This window comes from Cydia pomonella, chromosome 2 (genome assembly GCF_033807575.1).
Source record: "Cydia pomonella isolate Wapato2018A chromosome 2, ilCydPomo1, whole genome shotgun sequence".
NCBI classification, from domain to species: Eukaryota; Metazoa; Arthropoda; class Insecta; order Lepidoptera; family Tortricidae; genus Cydia; species Cydia pomonella.
The window spans coordinates 36924379-36945093 of record NC_084704.1 but is presented as its reverse complement, the minus strand read 5'-3'; the positions used below and the strand labels follow the sequence as shown (position 1 = coordinate 36945093).

General features: G+C 37.4%; 1 protein-coding gene across 1 annotated transcript in view; it reads left to right on the top strand.

The window, feature by feature from the left end:
* The first annotated feature begins 213 nt into the window (after positions 1 to 213).
* The window catches only part of LOC133515534 (ATP-binding cassette sub-family C member 3), a 92138-nt gene continuing 71636 nt past the window's right edge, over positions 214 to 20715 (top strand). The window contains exons 1-2 of the mRNA XM_061848082.1: positions 214 to 684; positions 9754 to 10059. Of these exons, the coding sequence (XP_061704066.1) occupies positions 637 to 684; positions 9754 to 10059 (354 nt within the window). The 5' untranslated portion in view covers positions 214 to 636. The remainder of the gene's footprint in view (positions 685 to 9753; positions 10060 to 20715) is intronic.

Genomic DNA, 20715 nt, shown 5'->3' with positions numbered 1-20715 from the left:
CTCTACAGACTTCACCAATAATTACAATGCGATTATCGATACGTTGCCGACTACTCAGTTTGAACGAAAGAAATCGATCAATAATCGCATTCGATGTCGATGGGGTTACAAAAATTTAAAATAATAAATTAATATAAATTTTTATTAATATTAAAATGCATCGCATTAAAAATAAATAATTCAAATGATGTGGTTAATTGTTTATTCTATCGATACAAAAAAACTGAATCCATATGAGTATTGCAACATTTTCAAACACTATTTCTATTTTTTTTCCTCTTGCTTGCTCTTCCTTGACTTCCTTCTGTCACGCTGCGTGAGTCGTGTTGTCTCGTCGCCGTCGCGCTGTGCGATTATCGTGGGCGCTATACAATGTTGTAATCGACCATACAACACCTTCAACATTCTTTAAATTTTAGAACTGAAATACATACATCACCCGCCAACGTGTTGTGCAGCTCATAGCTGATAAATAACGGTCGCCGTTTTGGCAGTTATCACATGTGTTGAGTGTAAAAAAAGTTAAACATCCAGTGCGAGAGTAATTTTCTGATAAGTTTTATATGAACGGCCGTTAGATTTGTCGTTGCAAATCTATGGGAGATAACTGGTTCCACGCTCACGTAATAAGTGACAATGTCTCTCGAGTCTCCGCTTGACAGATTCTGCGGCTCCAAGTTTTGGGTAAGTACTATTTTGGTAATCGTGTTTGTTCTAAATATTTTTAATGTGTATACATTCAACTAACGACAGTAAGTTAACGAAAACAAAGCCATGCTAATTTTATCTTTAGTTAAATAATATAAAAAAAGTTTACATGCTTCTGAGTAACATTTCTAAGCGAAAAATAAATACTATGCCATGTCCGTACACAAGTTACATATTTGTTTTTGTTCTGATTCAGAACGCTAAATATAGTCTTACGAAGATAAATGATTTAGTATCTTGAATATACTATTGTTTCTAGAGAACAATAACTAACCATAACTATAAAATAAGGTATATCCACCTTTTCATCCATTATTGTTACCATGATAATCTCTCATAAAAGACAATGGAATAGACAGCTTAAAAAAATGTTATTTTCACAATTGAGCTTTGGTACAGATCTTTAGATAAAATAAAATTCTTTATCAGACCAATTCTGTTATATTATTATAACATACATAGTTGGATCCATGTTAGTAGCATACACTGAAAATACAATCATCTCATTGTAAATTTTATAGCTATATATAAATACTTATACATAAAAAATATCCATAACTTGCGAACAAATATTTGTGATAAACACAAATAAATGCCCTTACCAGGATGCGAACTCGGGACCTCCTACTTTATAGGCAGGGTGAACCTCTAGGCTAAGAGGACATCAGACTTATTTATGTTTAAAGTGAAGGACTGGGTGTCTAGTGCATGCGTTGACCGCACAGGTATCATAAAGTTTTGAATTAGGAAGAGGAAACCCCTTCCTAGAGCTAAGTAAAATAAACAGGTAATCAATTCAAAGGGAAAACTAATTGGGACTATTTGATAAATGACTAAAGCCATTTAAAGACTTTTCTGGGAAGGGGTGGATGGGTGCCTGGTTCATAGAGCACAAAAAATTGTTCTTGAAAACAATGTAAAAAAATTACTAAAACTTTGTTCAGTATCCTTATCATACATAGACAAGAGGTTAAACAATAAATATTTACCCCCTTATTCATAAACGTCTACTAAAGTTATGAAGCCTCTAATAATTGTTTGTCCCTTTCCATCATACCAATGTCGGAAAGGGACATATGATTATTAGCGGCATCGTAACTTTAGTACACTTTTATGAATAAGGGGGTTAGTCAGTTAGTGAATGAATGAATGAAGAGAATGACCATTCTGACCTACTGGGTCGTGACTCTGCCTATGAAGAAGCCTCTGCCTAGCCGATGATTTTGGGTTTAAATCCCAGTGAAGGCATTTATTTGTGTAATGAGCATGGATATTTTGTTCATGACTCTTCGGTGTTTTCTATGTATTTAAGTAATTATATATATTGTTGTTTGAGTACCTACAACACAAGGGCTTAGTCAATTTGTTTAATAATGTCCTATAATATTTATTTATTTACATTATTTTATTCCAGTTTATGTGGATAACAATTTATTTTTTCAACCATTAATGTCTGCATACCTACTAGAAATTGTAAGAAGCTGTATTTGTCCAAAAAGTCATGCTTTAAAAAGTAAATTTACAAATATGGATCCAATTCGAAATAGTCAAAAAGTATTGATAATTTATTTTAATGACAAGTTGAAATAAAAATAATACTTAACTTATTTAACATGTTCAGACCAGTGTTAATCCATTTACTAAATAAGGCCACTAAATTTTGAAAGCAATTATCTTTAATTACCACATGTACACAAACAAATGCTCTAAGTTATATTATAAGGAATATCTACCCTCATCTGTTATTTATTTGTGATAAGAAATAAATGATATATAATATTCACATTGACACAGCAAATAAGTTGCCCAGTAAAATTGGGAACAACCAGTATTTTTTTACGTTTTTTTGTTTGTTATTTAATCATATGATGAATGAAATGAAAGCTTATTTTATTTATAATTTAACTAATAGGTTGCCTTATTCAAAACTTGGTCCACTCCATGGTTGCCTAGATTTAAGATAAAAATCGGTTAATCTAGGCAACCATGGATGGGACCAACTTTTTAATTTTATTATTTGTACTACTGTAATTAAGTTTAACTCTGTCCATCGACCATTAATAGTAAAATCAAAACTTAGATTCAACATAAAAATTCATAGGAAACACTAATAGTAAACCAGGACCAATTTAACTTAGAATTAAGAAACCAATTTAGTTTGCTGAATGACACAATTCAACAATATTACCAATAGCGTTAAAATGGCAAGCAGAAAAATGAAAGGACGTGAATAACAAACAAATTAACATAACATACAATATTTAATAGAACACAGGGAGCAGAACAAACACAATAGAGACCAATATTCAATTTTAGATAAAGAAGTAAAACATGCCATAAGGAATTTCAATACCAAATTAATATAAATAGCAATAAGAACACACACTTTCCTCAGAGCAGCAAAACATGGAGCTAAGTAAGAATAGGTGATGAGTTCGTGAGACGAAGATGGGAAAAAATAAAGCAGCTGAGATAAAACAACCGATATATGTACAAGGTTTTATTCAGACCCTTCTGTCTTCAACTAGCGATGATTTTCCTGTCCCGATGCAACCGATACATTTATAAATTATTGATCTAATTTATAGAAAACCGAATAGGCCCCTTCTTGATAAACACTACCCCCGAAACAAGCCTGTTCCGTCCAAGTTCCACTACATCAGATCACCTCCGCATATCGACAATACTTATATTAGGCTCATAATTCGGCAAAGTAGCTGGCCCTAAATTTCTAATTCACATTCCATTCCACTGACACCAACACGTCGACATGTGTATCTTGCCTATTCTAACCCACGGTGCCCAAACTCAGCAATTAACGAAACACGTCTCCGGTATGCACCCGGATCGGTGGGCCTAATTGGTTACCGAATGGACACCGCAAATTAGCCGGGGCAGAGGCAGACACAAAAAGCGAGCATGCACCAAACCGTGATGACTTTCGGAAGAAAGGGGAGGCCATTGCCCAGCAGAGTGGGACAAAGGATAGGCTATAATAATAATAATTAACCACTATTACTAGTGTACCGCCCCGGCTTTGCACGGGTTACACAAAATCCTAACAAATTATACCCTTTAACCTTCCTTAAGAATCACTCTATTGATAGGTGAAAACCGCACAAGAATCCATTCAGTAGTTTTTGCGTTTATCGCGAACATACAGACAGACGTGGCGGGCGGGTTATCTTCCCGAACCAGTTTTATTTTTTAATATGAAATTCACATTATATTAGAATCAAAGAAAATTTGAAATAGAGGTGGATTGCTGTCAAAGTAAATTTTGTAGCCACAGTAAATTTACTGCAATCTTTCGACACATTATTAAAACTTTTAGCGCCATTTGATTTTGATTCGTATTCTTTCACTGATATATGTTAAACTTGTTAAATATCAGAAAGTGGCGTTATCTAGTGTGGCTACAAAGTTTTCTTTGTCAATCCACCTCTATTTCAAATTCTCTTTAACCAGAATACCTAGTCCATGAAGTAGGGAAAAATCAACTCGCAACCTTTTTATTTCATTGTTAAATAAGAGGCTTTGACATATTTCCATTTACAATATTAGTGTCCGTAATTGTTATAACTGATCCAAAATTTAGCTATCTACGTAAACGGGCTTTGAAAAAATCGCATTTAACTGATTTGGAAAACGAAAGTGATCCTATAAGTGTTTCAAAAACAACGTTTTGTACGGAACCCATAAAAATGAACTTCATACTTCATACCACTTCTTGGTAGGACGTGAAAGCCCAAGTCGTAATCGATAATCGAAGTTTCAGGTCCTGCCTCTCCATCACTCGAATAAGCACGAGTGATAGAGACGCAGATAACGAAATTTCTGCATTCGCAGGCCCGCTGTATTAAGCAGGGGATCACAATATGAAAGTGTTTTTCTTAATGTCACACTAATTTAAGTCAATGACTTGTTGCATAATACCATTACCTAATATATATGGAGCTGTAGGTACATTATACGGTTAAAGTAGGTTGTTGACCTCAAACGTTTGACAACCAAGTTGCCACTTATTTTGTTTGATACCTTGCCTTCTATAGGTATAGTAGGTACTCGGTACTCGTATTAAAATACCGCGAGCCAGGAACTGATTTCAATGACCAATCGCCTCTCTGGCGAAAACTCGTATAGTGGTTAACGGCTATGTATGATGAACCCTCGTGGAAGTCAGCTGCCGCTCCGTTGGTGGGTTGAGGCAGCCACCGACACGCGTAAAAAAATATCGCCTTCCGTTTGATACTTTGTCAGATGATAGATCAGATAATTAAAAAAAATCGTTAGCGTTACATCGCGGTGGTAAGAACGTCAACTGGTCGCATGAACATGTAAAAAATAAGCGCTTTACCTTTTTTATGATAGCAATAACAAATCATGAAACTTAACGCCATAAACGGATTAACAAACGCAAACGAGGTAACAATTTACACATTTATAAAATGGTAAGGCGCGTATTTTTTATAATGTTCTTTTTACAGCTGACGGTCTTTCCACCGCGATACGACCGGCTGACGGTTTTTTTAAATTTAAAACAGCATCTGACAAAGTATCAGCCGGGAGGCGATGACTGACGAAATATGCTCCTGGCCCGCGGTCTATAACACCTTGTGGATTGATAAAAAATCTATCCGTTCTCTTTCCCCGGGCCTACCATATTTCAAGCCATATTTGAGCGGTTTAAGCGTGAAGAGGTAACAGGTAGACAAAGTTATACAATACTCACTGACATATATCTAAGGACAGACCTTACGGGTAATAAGAATGGGACCAATACAGCGGTGTCACGCACACGAATTCGAGCCAAGCGTGCAGTCTAACGCCGCAACGCAATTGGTTGATGAGTTCGCATCACGCGCGCTATTGGTCGCAACTATACACGGTGTTTTCTTTTATCACTAACACATTATAGACTTTTGTTCGAAATACATGATTTCTGATTTGATTTGAGAAATAATAGGATTACATAATTATACATTATATTATCAATCAATTTCTGACCGGTGTGACCAGTCCCCTTGACCTTTCGTTCTGATGTCATCATGCCCATGAATAGGCAAAAACCTGTTACTGTGGTATTTTTAATAGTATAATGGCAACTAGAGTTGAGTTTGATGTTTTAGCGGAGTTGAAAACTGAAATCTTTGAGTGCCTTTACTTGCAAATTCATCCGCGTATATAGTCGCCAACTGCCCCTTCTCCCCGCATGAATATTAGAGATTCCATGAATAGTGGTTTTGGCCAACATACCGCGCCGAATTTTCGGCGACCGTGAGAATTCATAACTTAGGTGTCTACTTCCCAAGAATACATTTTAATTATTATTTATAGGTCAGGCAACGAATGTCCAAAAAAGGGTATAGAGGGAAATGCTTGGAACACAATTTTTGACTTCGTAACTTTAGACTAGTTAGGAGATGAACATATCAAAAGTCCCCGACCCTAGCCCTTAAGCCGGGGGTGAGGGGGATTTGAAGATCCAAAAAGAAAGCAGATTATATTTGCTACAAGTTTAATTAAGTCAAGTTTTTCGATATCTTGAATAGTTTGACACCATTCCAGACGTGTAAATGTGATGCCATAAATTAATTCAGCAACCCCCCCCCCCCCCCCCCCCCCCATTTATACGAAAACGATACCAAACACGGCCTAGCAGCTTCACTGATGGAGATATCGAGATTGTGAGCCCCAAATAAACTTTCAAGACAGGATATCTCGAAAACTATTCTAGATATCGAAAATCTTGACTGAATGAATCTTGTATCAAATTTAATCAGCTTTCTTTGTAAGTAGTTATGTCGCTAAGGTGTATAGTTTCCGTTATATAATCGAAAAAACTAAAAAGTGGCCATAATCGGACAGACAGACGGACATGACGAATCTATAAGGGTTCCGTTTTTTGCCATTTGGCTACGGAACCCTAAAAATGGGACCTTTAAACACCCCTCTCCCCTCCGGCTCAAGGGGTACGGCCGGGGACTTTTGATATGTTTACCTCCTAACTGGTTCAAACAAAGTTACTGAGTCAAAAATTGTGTTCTAAGCATTTCCCTCTATACCTTCTTATTGCTTAGCCTATTATTTAAATGCAATGTTTGCGTGACATTTTAATTATGCAATTTATCTTCATAAATTGATGTAATAGAGGTATATTCGGTATTCCGCTGAAAATATTTAAAAGTGAAAAAACGTTTTCATCTTCCATTCTCCATGATTTAGCGTTCCGTACCCAAAGGGTCAAACGGGACCCTATTACTGAGACTCCGCTGTCCGTCCGTCTGTCTGTCACCAGGCTGTATGTCATGAACGGTGATAGCTAGAAAGTTGAAATTTTCACAGATGATGTATTTCTGTTGCCGCTATAACAAATACTAAAAACAATAAAATAAATATTTCTTTCCAATCTCGAGGTTCTCATCCAATCTCTTCTTCTTCCTCGCGTTGTCCCGGCATTTTGCCACGGCTCATGGGAGCCTGGGGTCCGCTTGACAACTAATCCCAAGATTTGGCGTAGGCACTTGTCCAATCACCGAAGTTAAGCAACGTCGGGCGGGGTCAGTACTTGGATGGGTGACCGTTTTTATAGATAATGGTACGGGTACGGAACCCTTCCTGTGCGAGTCCGACTCACACTAGGCCGGTTTTTTTAAGTATATTATTGACATAATAAAAACCTAGGTTTATAGATATTTTTTTTTCCAAAATTTGCAAAACAAAAAAAAAATCTCAAAAGCGAGTCCTGTAAACCTAAAATAAAATATATTATGCTTAAGCTATCGACATCAAAATCAAAGTGATTTGTTAATATTTAGTTACTAGTTAGTGGAAAACGTTTTCTCCCGAAATGGTATTTCATAGAACACTTCCCTCTTAATTACATAAGGTCCTCCGATGGACAGTTAACAGTGTGGGCGATGGTACATGACATTGACAATGCCATGGAGTTTAATGATAACATGACAAACGACAGATTAAATTCAATTGAAATACCTTATTATATAATGTCAATACCGCGCCTTGAAATGTGTTGCGTGCAATAAAGTTGAGTGTTATCAAAGAGAATTTGAAATAGAGGTGGATTGTCAAAGAAAATTTTGTGGCCACAGTAAATTTACTGCCATCTTTCGACACATGATTAAAACTTTTAGAGCGCTTTTTGACTTTGATCCTTATTCTTTCACTGATATGTGTTAAAAATCAAAAAATGGCGCCATCTAATAGATCGAAAGCCAAAGGTATGGTGGCATCGTTTCGAGCGATGGCGCCACAACCTTTACCCGTTGCCCGGTAAGATGGCGCCACTTTTTGATATTTAACAAATTTATCACTTAAGTCAAAGAATAAGGATCAAAGTCAAATGGCGTTCTAAAAGTTTTAATGATTTGTAAAAAGATGTCAGTAATTTTACTGTGGCTACAAAATTTTCTTTGACAATTTTTTTATACCATGACGGTGGCAAATAAGCATACGGCCCGCCTGATGGTAAGCAGTCACCGTAGGCTATGGACGCCTGCAACTCCAGAGGTGCTACATGCGCGTTGCCGACCTTTTAAAAATCTGTACACTCCTTTTTTGAAGAACCTCATACTGTAGACCCTCGGGAAAACCTCGGCAGGTAGCTCATTCCACAACCGGAGCGTGCGCGGGAGGAAGTTCCTCTTAAACCGCACAGTACCTATCTACCTCTATTTTAAATTCTTTTTGGTGTTGTTTAGGAGACTCAAGTTTCGAAGAAATTAAAACAAAGTAGTCTTTATTTAGCAACATTAAGGTACAACTTGGAACCCGGCGACGTGTCCCGTTTGCAGACGACAACTGCAGATGTTGCACCGTCGCAGCGTCATGACGCTGTGTTATAATTTTGACTCCTACCTACTGCAGAACGGTAACGCTATATGCAGTTGGTTCCAATTTCGAGTGAGAGAGTCAAATACTGGTCTGCGGTCGGGCGACACATCGGTCGACCTTTTTACTATTTCTTCTGGAGTTGCAGGCGTCCATAGGCTACGGAGACTGCTTACCATCAGGCGGGCCGTATGCTTGTTTGCCACCGACGTAGTATTAAAAAAAATCTGTCACCTCCTCTTTTGACTTGCGTAAAATCCGAATATAGATAAAAAAGACCTAGACCGATATCCAGGAGGCTAAGTAAATAGGTATGAAATTCCAGTATCCAACCTACGTAACTCATAATTGTTACAACTATCCGGGTCAGAAAATACTAGTTAAGAGAAAATGTTTTCTCAACAGATAGCTGATCAGGATCTCAAGTTACTTGCATACTTAAATTTACATTTTAACTTTATTTGACCTCGCTACTTAGGAATAATAAACAAATAAAACTGATCAAAGTAGGAATATAATACGTACATAATGGTTATTATCAGAGTAGACTTAAACTCGTTGCAATAATATTTACGAATTGTCAATTAATTGGGCTAACGTAAGGACGCTAACCTATCTAAAGTAAGGACGCTAAACACGAAATATTTCGTACACTGACCCGCCTGTTACTATCTCTATTGCACGCGCGTAATTATATTGCTGTCCCGCCCATATTGCCGGCGGTCAATGCTACTGTGCGTGCAGGACAGCAATATAATTTTTATGGAGAAGCGGTCACTTGACTTCGTCCCCTTTCGTCTTAGTGTAAGGCCTGAGTGAACGCTCGAAGCGGAGCGTTCAGCGGGGCGTGCAGCGTGGCGTCGGGCTCACAAGCTATTCGAGCAGCGTGCTAAGGCCGCTTCTATACGTTTGCATTTGTTTAACAAGCACGCCGCACGCCCCGCCCCGCTGCAAGCCCAACTTGAGCGTCCACTCAGGCCTTACAGGTAGTCCGCTAGACGGCGCAGGTGCACGGAGCGCGCGCACGCATGTGGGTGCCATTGTAGGTAAAATCCGTCGCACGCGTCCGCGCCAGTTAGTGTTGCTCATACTAATTTCATTAAGTCTCTCACCCCCTTTATGCAACCGCACCAGCCAGCGGAGGCCCTTAAAAGTGTTGCTATAACCATCAAGTAATCACCCTTTCTTTTTCAGGACAGCAACCTAACATGGCACACAGACAACCCAGAGCTCACAGAATGCTTCGAAAAGACCGTCCTCATCTGGGTTCCCTGCATATTCCTCTGGCTGACCGCGTTTCTCGAAACATACTACATCATCAACAGCAAGGAGAGGAACATCCCATGGAACCCGCTCAATATCAGCAAGCTCATAATAACGAGTTTGCTAATAGTGTTAACTTTTGTGGACTTGGGGACGACAGTGCATCGGTTCTCGAGGCAGGAGGAGGATGTGTTCAACGTGGATTATTATACGCCTATAGTTAAGATATTGACGTTTGTGAGTATTTTTTGAATTTTTATATTAGTTTAAGGCTTTAGAGACACTTGCGTCTTTTGAGGACTAGCGCTATGAAAAATGGTGTCGTTACGCAGTTGCGCAAACGTTGCGTTGAGCAGCAGCCATAGTGTTGACAAAACGCCGACGCTTGTCTGGAATCTATACGTATCTTATACATACACATATTAAGGGCCACTTAGTGGCGAGTGACCAGCGGCGCGTTCGGCGGGGCGTGTAGCGTTGCGTCCAGCGTCCAAGAGATTTGTGCGTGCACTGTGGCCACTCGCATGTACGTATGCATTTGTTTAACATGGACGCCGGACGCCCCACTGGTCGCCGCCGCTCAAGCGGCTACTTCGTGTGTACTTTTATTTCTCGAATGTTTCAAATTTCACGCGGCACTTATAGTGCTTTTTGATATTAGTAATTATTTTACAGAGCCGGTAACGTTATATAATTGATCACGCTTAAACAAAGTCTCATGTTAAATATGTAACTTGATATAACGCAATGAACGAGTGCCTCGTCAAAAATCTAATCCTCGACTAAATAAGAAAAATCTCTTCTTCCTAGCGTTCTAGTCCCGGCTTTTTGCCACGGCTCATAGGAGCTTGGCAACTAATCCAAATTATAGGCGTAGGCACTAGTTTTTACGAAAGCGACTGCCATCTGACCTTCCAACCTAGCGGGGAAACTAGGCCTTATTAGAATTCCCCAGTTTCCTCCCGATATTTCTCTTCACCGAAAAGCGACTGGTAAACATCAAATGATATTTCGTGCATAAGTTCATTGGCACAAGGCAGGGTTTCAACCGACCACCCTAATCTTTATACTTTCACCAACATCTGACGGATATGTTGTGACTTGTGAGGTTGTGACGCGTCGTTTGCATCACATTTTACGTTTCTGTTTTAGATATTTTCTTTATCTTATACTTTTACGCTGTGACACCTCGTTTGCATTGCGTTTTATTCTGTTTGTATAAGTTTATTTGTCGTCGTACTACGTATACAATGAGAATAGGTACTATGTATATCATATAATTAACAAGTACCTGGGCGACCGAGCTTTGCTCGGTTATAACTATTTATTGTAATATGGTAGTGGTGGATGGATATGGTGGTGGTGATAATCTTAACTACATTTTTTTACTAAATTAAACTTGTCTAAAACAATAAAAATTAAAAAAATTATATATAAACTTGAACATATAAAAAAAAAAAGTTAATCACCGGGCGAGATTCGAACCCGTAACACTCGTTTCTAGCCGTCCGCGTCTTAAACCCGCTGTACCAGACGGACAGTGGCCGTCAACACGAAATTAGCGACCATATTCTGCGTCGAAAGAAAAACGCATGAAAACTCGAAAACACGCGTTTTCCCAAACATAAGACTAATCTAGATCGATTGTTTACCCCCAAAAACCCCCATATACCAAATTTCAGCAAAATCGTTAGAGCCGTTTCCGAGATCCCGGAAATATATATATACAAGAATTGCTCGTTTAAAGGTATAAGATTAGCCTATGGTTAGCCGATCAAGGTCTTGTCTTTTTCTGCGGGTTTTAACGAGGTTTTAACCGATGTGCTGTTACGTACTCGTATCAATACCTAATTGCATACCTTCCTCCTCTTAGGAATTTTTGACGTATAGTCTATTTTTTTATCCCGTAGACTAAAATGACATTTCATGTGTTGCTAGTTTTTTACGTCTTATAAATATAACTCCATTTTGAGGCATTTAGAAAGTTTGTATCCAGGTCTATACACAATATTTCTAATATTTCAAAGCGATTTTATTGTAAGATTAACAGTCACCTCGAAGCTCATGTTGTCATTTGAGTCTACGGAATAAAAAACAGACTATAGGTACGTCGATAAAAATAGTCAATCCTAATATTCAAATATATAGGGTAAACTCACGTGTTTAAAGACAAAATAAAAATTATATGAAAATTGGTATGTATCTCAATAGACAAAATGTACTACAAAAGACATAAACGCGCGGCTATTTACGCCCGCCCGCGCCCGTTTAGTCTATGGGAGCGCGACGGCACGTGATTGGTAATTATTTTTAATAGTTTACTATTGCATTTTAAGAACCCTTATTATATACCTGTTATAGTTTTCATTACATTTTGTGAAATATGTCTAAGCAAGCAAAATATTTCAAAACATTTTTTGTCAACGTATTTTTGGGCCACCGTGTAATAACTGTCAACTTTTAAACCTTATTGCAAATTAATAAGGTCCATATTTGATTAGTTGTTGTTTGTTAGTACATGACGCTGCGTTTTCGACGCACTGCCCTTAGGATGTTATCTTGAAGCATGACTTGACGTTACTAGGTAATTGAGCGAATGACCTAATCTGACCAAGGCTGTTTGCTCATTTCAACCAAAATGACGACTGAGATCATATCGCCATCTCTCTCACTCCTGCTACGACTATGCAAGGGTGAATGAGAAGTGTTACGACACCGGTTGTCAGTTTGGTTTGCGGATAGTGGCCCTGCATGGTTGTCCTGTTTTATTTAACGTTCATAAGCGCATTGTAATATATGCCTACTTGAAAAAAAAACATCTTTATCCGTTTTGAATCGGGCAATTTGCTTTTTTAAATTTATTTTTTATACCACGACGGTGGCAAACAAGCATACAGCGCGCCTGATGGTAAGCAGTCACCGCGGCCTATGGACGCCTGCAACTCCAGAGGTGTTAAATGCGCGTTGCTGACCCTAAAACCCTGCGACCCTGCTTTCGTATGACCGGATTTTCTTCTCTACAGGTCGCAATTCTCAACCGATTTTCGTGATATTTTGGGAGCAGGTACAGTAGTTGGTTATAAGTTATAATTTTTGTGTCCTTTCGTTTTTTTTTATATTCAGAATGGTGGAGTCATTTGTGTCCATGGTACTTAAGACTATTTCGAGTACGCTGTGATCATGACACAATTAAGTTATTATTTTTTGTTTTTAATTTTTTTTAACTTATGAATCTTATTGCGAGGTCTACAGCTCACGAAACCACTAGTATACACACGTTGCGAAAATCCCCGTTTCAGGGGGCCTACCGCGAAAACCGAAATTCGCAAATTGCGGGGATCTTTATTCTCTTTTACTCTCACTAATACGTAATTAGAGTGACGGAGAAAAATGCCCGCAATTGACGATAATTAAATTTTCACGCAATTTTCGCGGTTATAGCCCAGCTTGGGCAAAATGCTTTTGTATGTCCGGCTGTTCTCTGCAGGTTGCAAATCCCAACCTATTCTCATGAAATTTTGTGATTCTTCTCTTCCTCAGCGAATATCATCAAAGTGGGCACTTTGGGCATGCCTCTCAAAATCTCCTCCAAGTAGCCCGATTTGCTGCATCTCTCCTCCAGAGAGGGTCTGCAATCTTTTTGATATCATTATCATCCTTCCATCTAGTTGAAGGTCTGTGATCTGGTCTTGTTGAACGAGGCCTCCACGCTAGGACACGCTTGCTTCACCTCCCATCATCTCTGCGATATACGTGCCCGGCCCAGGACAATTTCAGAGTAGCAATCCGCAGATCGATGTCTACTACTTTGGTCCGTCGCCGGGTCTTCTCGTTTGGAAATTTTGTTTGATTTTTTTTTTTTTTTTTTAATGTATTAATTTTTTTTTAAACTCTTTGATTTGGCCGAGCCATACATTTAATCAGTTTTGAGTTATGCTCGCGAGGTCTACTATTCTATGACTATTTATTATTTTGGTCTACTCGATTCGATAGTGATTCGATCTACGAAGGTTGAGTACCGGAAAGAAACGAATATTAAATTTAGTATTTCTTTTGGGTCATGGTCATGAATGTAATGATTTTAGGCGGCATTCATTTATTACGTAAGATGATTTTGGGGGGAGGGGGATCAAACAAGTCTTATTTTTTCTTACAAGGGGCGGGAGGGGGTTCTCATAGTTCTTGCGTAAGATCACAAAGAAGCAAATTTCTATTAAATTATTTGTTTACATTTTATTGCACAAAAAAAGAAAAATGTACAAATGACGTACTTATTGCCAAAAGGCATTCTCTACCAGTCAAACATTGGATCCAACACAGACATTTGTATGTGTTGGTGTTGGTGCAGGAGAAATTAATGACTATACAACGAAAGAAAAATAACAATTAATTGTGACGTTTAAAATAATACTTCCACACTCTATGTTATCAAACACGGTACAGAGTCAGCTTAGACGGGCTCCAGTACCTTTTTAGGAACAATTTTTTTTATTTTTTTTGTAAATAACACTAATTTCGATTTATTTAGATTTAGATTCTTACAAATGAAATTTGTATTCATTTTTTCCTTTAGATTCTTACGTAATACAGGGGGCAGCTCGACCTATTCTTATTATTTCTTATAAAGGGGGTCAAGCACAGCAAAAACTGTCTTACGTAATAAATGAACGCCGCCTTACGTACCTAACCTAACCGCATGCATCCGCACTAGGGCTTTCAATACCTGGATCTTGGTATTGCGAGATCCCGGAATCCCGTCATTTTAAAAACATTTTTCAATACCGGTTAATACTTTTTTTTCACTTTATAACTTAATAATCGCTTTGTCATTCTTATATGACAAATAGTATATTTGTACTATATTTTCTTATCTGACAAACGTGTGCAAATAAGTTATATTTATATTACTTTACGTTCGAATCTCGGTGATAATGAACTGGGTTGAAACGTTCAATAGTAACCAATTAGATACTATTTGCCAAGTCACCCAGTAAGATAACCCAAGTTTGATGACGTTTTCAAATTCCGCAAAAACCGCAAACTTAAACTAGACGTAGGTTTTAGTGCTGTAAAACAATTACTGAAGTACTTTTTATTCTAGTTTGAACTACCAGAGCGTAATTGGGTACTTGACACATGTTGAATATTATAACAAAATTTAGTTAAATGGATAGAAAATGAGCCATCCATTATAAAAAAGTGGAATTTAATTTTTTTTATTGAGATAATAAAAAAATACAAGGCTCCGAAATCTCAAAAAAAAAAATTTTTTGTCTTTGTGATGGGAAGTTTTAAACTTCTTGTATCCAAACCAAATCGCAGGCGGTGGATAGTTTAATATTAAACATCTAGCTTCGCAGGAATCCATCTGGACAAGCCGGAGGCTATATGGCTTCCTTTTTTAGGGTTCCGCAAATCCGCAGCATTTATTATACGGCTTAGCTTAAGACGGAATTAATAAATCGGATATAACTAAAAAAAAGTAGGTGACCGTTATGTCACTTGTTCTTCCATAGTGTGTAATTAACTTCATGGAATGTGAAATCCGCAATTTTTGTAACATTTTTGTGAAGATATTGGAGTTTTCAAAACGTAAAATTTTAACATATTTTTTTATTGCCCTAATGTATATTAAGCACTTTTAACAAATTCCTTATGTTGTAAGAAGAAAAAAGTATGATAACTATAGCCGAAACTGGAGGCACCGCCCGAAATCGCCTTTTCATACAAAACGTAGTCCTCATATTAATATTATTGAAAATATTTTGACACAATTGATTGTATATCAACCACAGCTATGCCCATACGTTAGATTTTTTTAAATTTTTAAATATTATAATAGTTAGGAGCCTTTAAAAATTTGTATGGAATCTGTTTTTCGCTTCTAATTTTTACAATAATCAATAAATTTAAAACATTTAAACGTAGGGCATAGATATGGTTAATATACATCTAATTATGAAAAAAAAATCCATAATGTCAATATCCACAGAGGAAAATGAGGACTACGTTTGTATAGAGAAACGGCCGTCCCCTTTCCTCTTAAACGCAATTTTACGGCGTAAATAGCGAAAAACTTATTCTTCATGATTCTTTTACATACATTTTGGCGCAGCCCTGAGTGAGATGACGTCACATGACGCTCGCATTTAGTATGGAGCGTTTTCACTTACGGTTAGGGTGACCAGTACCCCTAGTGTAAATATTTTCGACAGCGAAACGTGACGTACGCGTTTGCGTTAAGTGTCATTTTGTATGAGATTTTTGACTTTCCAAAACGTCCCGCTTGGCGCGCTGTTCAAAAACCCATACAAAATGAGACTTAACGCAAACGCGTACGTCACGTTTCGCTATCGACTAAATTTACACTAGGGGTACAGATCTGATTTCCGGTTTTAAGGGAAAACTGCTTTGAAAATACGGGACAGGCCGTTTTTTTGTTAAAAAATTAACATTAATTTTTTATTATAAATAACTGGCATAATTAACCTATACAAATGCTAAATTTCTTAATGTAAAACTTTAAAAAACAATATTAAATATTTAAAAACGCAACTATTTTTATATTACCTACCTGGAAAGGAAAATGTGAAATAAACAACTAAGTAACCTACACGATATAAATCAATAATTTGTAATTATTACATATTTGGATAAGAAAATATGAATTTATCAACTAAATAACATATACATACAAACAAATTCTGACTTCCAAACAATAATTAGTATTAATACACACAAGTGTTCACCGCTGCGTGCGAGAAAACATTGTTCGAATAGGTATTTTTTTATCATTAAATACCATTGAATCATAAAATTACGGGACAATGTATTGTCCCGTATTGGTTTCGCCAAATTACGGGAAAATTCGTGCCTGAAATACGGGACAGCTCGTAAAATAATGGACATCTAGTCACCCTACTTACGGTGCGCGCGCTACGTTACTTTTGCAAGTATTATCCCGGGTACGGAAGGTGGAGGTAAGGAAATAAATCTTCATGTACCAAAAAGTGTCATCAAAAAACCATAGGTGGCGCTACAATACCTAGAATACTTGAACAAAAAATCAAATCATAGACAGCGCACTTCACTCCGTCAATATAGCGCCTAGGTTCTTAGCCGCTCTAGCGCTACTCTGGAGAGATTTGGAACTATTATTAATAGCTGACAGCTGGACACTTTTGCATCTGTTCTACCATAAGAGATGTCACTCCTCATAATTCCACACTCCATATTCCCGGGGTACAATAGATATCAATGATTTATATATACATGCCAAATTTCAGCTTTCTAGCACTAACGACCACCTCGGACAGACAGACAGACGGACATGGCGAAACTATTAGGGTTCCTAGTTGACTACGGAACCCTAAAAAAAGAACTAACAGCAACCATAATAGGGTACCTGCACCCTATTATGGTTGCTATTCGCCGAGCGATTCGAACGACATGCTGACGTGTCGAGTCACTGCCCTATTGAATAGGGAACCTCGTTAAAGACCGGCTACCGAACAGTAGGTACGTTGTGCCAAACCACAGAATAAGTTAATATAGATCGTGTCATTCACGAAGGCGCGCGCCTACACTCGTAATGTCATGTTATTAAAGGTTAGATTTGACTAATCTGTGCGTCATCGTGGATGACTCGGAACTATAGTACCAATTTCATACAGAAAACAATGCAGCACATGTAAGTAATTACCTCACCCCGCATATTGACTACTCTCGCGTGGAATGATGAACAGAAACAGTTTAATTTATCTATTCTCGATTCAGCGTGTGTAAAGTTGAACACAACCATGCTAATTTTCATACTCATACTCATACTCAATTATTTATAATATTCTTAAAATATTATATGTCATACATCAGAAAATGTCATTTAATTACACTGTTAACCGGATTACTTCGGCAACTTAACTGACAGCGGAAGGTTTCCAATATAAATTAATTATATACATATATGTATATAAAGTAATAGATCAGTTTAAATGCTGTAAACCTGTCTGTTGTGTTGCACGATGAATCTATTTACCACTCAGTATCAACTCCTATGTTTCCACAATATAACTTGAAAAATGTTTCGGCACTGTTTGTCTTCTCCGTAGTCCATTTATTGCATCTTTTCATGTAATGACTGTTTGTTGCCATAATAAAATAAAATAAATTAGTATCGTCACATCATTGAGAATAGTAACAAATGTATGTCTGTAATTAAAATTACAATAATCATTATGTTCATTAATGTGAAATTACAATTGAAATATTATGTCAAGATTATTAAAAATACCATGTCTGTACATAGTTATAGTATGGTATTAAAATTTAACATTATTGCATTTGTCAATGTCAAATAATTGCACTACAGTATAAAAAGTATTTTCCATAAGCCATTTTTAGGGTTCCGTAGCCAAATGGCAAAAAACGGAACCCTCATAGATTCGTCATGTCCGTCTGTCTGTCCGATTATGTCACAGCCACTTTTTTCCGAAACTATAAGAGCTATACTGTTCAAACTTGGTAAGTAGATGTATTCTATGAACCGCATTAAGGTTCTCACACAAAAATAGAAAAAAAAACAGGAAATTTTGGGGGTTCCCCATACTTAGAACTGAAACTCAAAAAATCTTTTTTCATCAAACCCATACGTGTGGGGTATCTATAGATAGGTCTTCAAAAATGATATTTAGGTTTTTTATATAATTTTTTTCTTAACTGAATAGTTTGCGCGAGAGACTCTTCCAAAGTGGTAAAATGTGTGTGTGTGTCCCCTGTTACTTCTAAAATAAGAGAATGATAAACCTAAAAAAATATATGATGTACATTACCATGCAAAATTCCACCGAAAATTGGTTTGAACGAGATCTAGTAAGTAGTTTTTTTTTAATAAGTACGTCATAAATGGTACGGAACCCTTTATGGGCGAGTCCGACTCGCACTTGGCCGCTTTTTTTTAAGTTTGCTAATAAACATTATGGGAATTTTTCTATTATAAATTTTAGGACATGCATGGTATTTGAAGACTTGCTTAGTCTGTGGGGTGCTGGTAGCAGGAGGCCTGCCGCGAAAATCGAAGTTCGTCAATTGCGGGCATTTTTCTGTGTTACTCTAATTACGTCGTAGTGAGAGTAAAAGAGAAAGATCCCCGCAATTTGCGAATTTCGATTTTCCCGGTAGGCCCCCAGTCGTTCCTTGCTTCCTAAACGGGTGCGTGTGAGTTTGTTTAAAAATATTTTCGTCACATTGTCTCATTGTGACCGCTTGGTATTAAATATCAATTGTTGTTTGCAGCGATACTGATAAAGCTGAGACTGAGAGCCTGTTGCTATCTCTATTGCACGCGCATAATTATATTGCTGTCAAGCTCGCACAGTGACATTGACAACCGGCATGGGCGGGACAGCAATATAATTAGGCGCGTGCAATAAAGATAGCAACAGGCGCGTCAATGTACGAAAATCTATATGGAAAGGGCCTTCTTCTCATATTTCTTTCGTACATAAGTAAATAATTTATTAATAAATATTTGGGGACAATCATACACAAATCGACCTAGCCCCAAACTAAGCTTGTACTATGGGTACTAGGCGACGATATACATACGTATATATATACATACTTATATACATAGAAAACACCCATGACTCAGGAACAAATATCTGTGTTCATCACACGAATAAATGCCTTTACCGGGATTTGAACCCGAGACCAGGCTAGACCGGTCATCAAAACTAATTTCTAGTTCCTAAAAACTCATTAATACGTGTTACGTTGGGAACTACCTAGTCTACCTACCTACTTCTAATTCTGGGTACTCGTAAAAACAGATGCATCGATTTATAATAATTACTCCAGTATAAAATACAAATGTCAATTACCTTATCATACCAATGTTATATAAGACCTTGCTATAAAAATTCGTCACTTTAAGCCTGGTCAATTAAATACTTCTAACTTTATACCCAACTGCTAATAACATAAGAAGCTCTTTTTAAATGTTACTGCATTTCGGGAGCTAGATGAGACCACATCTCTTGTATTATCTGTGTCACAACAAGTACCGTTGTGGTAGCTTGACTACTGATGCGAGACGAGTCAATCGTTGATGACCGCGGTACCATCAAGTAACCGTAGAATAAACAGTGCAATCTAATTGATAAAGAGGTTTATGTTTATTGATTTTTTAGTGTATGTTAACTAAAGTTAAAACAGGTAGAGTAGCATTTGGTAGGGGCATTTATTTGTAATAAAAAAAATAACGGGTTGCACTCTGGGAGTGTAAACGGTTAACTTGAATATTAACGTTGTGCATTTTTGATATTTTGGAATGGTTAGGGAATAATGTTGCACGAATTGCTTTAATTATCAGTATAAAAGTAATATAATTTATGTGGTAAAATACAATATTTATTTATTGCGCTATCGTACACAAACATGACAATTTATATTACATTAAACATTTAACACTTCAGAACTATTACAATTATTTAACATTAAAAAGTTTAAACTCAGAAAAATCAACTTCCATCCATAATTTCGACGACTACGTCACGTGTCCGTCTGATTACGAATTTCCAATCTGTCGAATCTGTCGGTCACGTGACCTGTCGCGAGTTTAACATTTTTTCCCCATCACAAAAAGTGCAAAGCGCCGCTAAAGAAGTTTTAATAATTAGCTGTTTCATACATTTTGGCTGCCTGACCTTGACATTTTCTATAGGAGGGTAAATGTTTTTGTCGCGATCTCGGGGTTGGTTGCGTTGCCGACCCTAACCCGACTCGTTGAGCTCTGGCAACCTTACTCACCGGCAGGAATACAACACTATGAGTAGGGTCTGGGTGTTATGTGGCTGCGGTTTTCTGTAAGGCCCAGTTGGGCTCTGCTCTAGATCT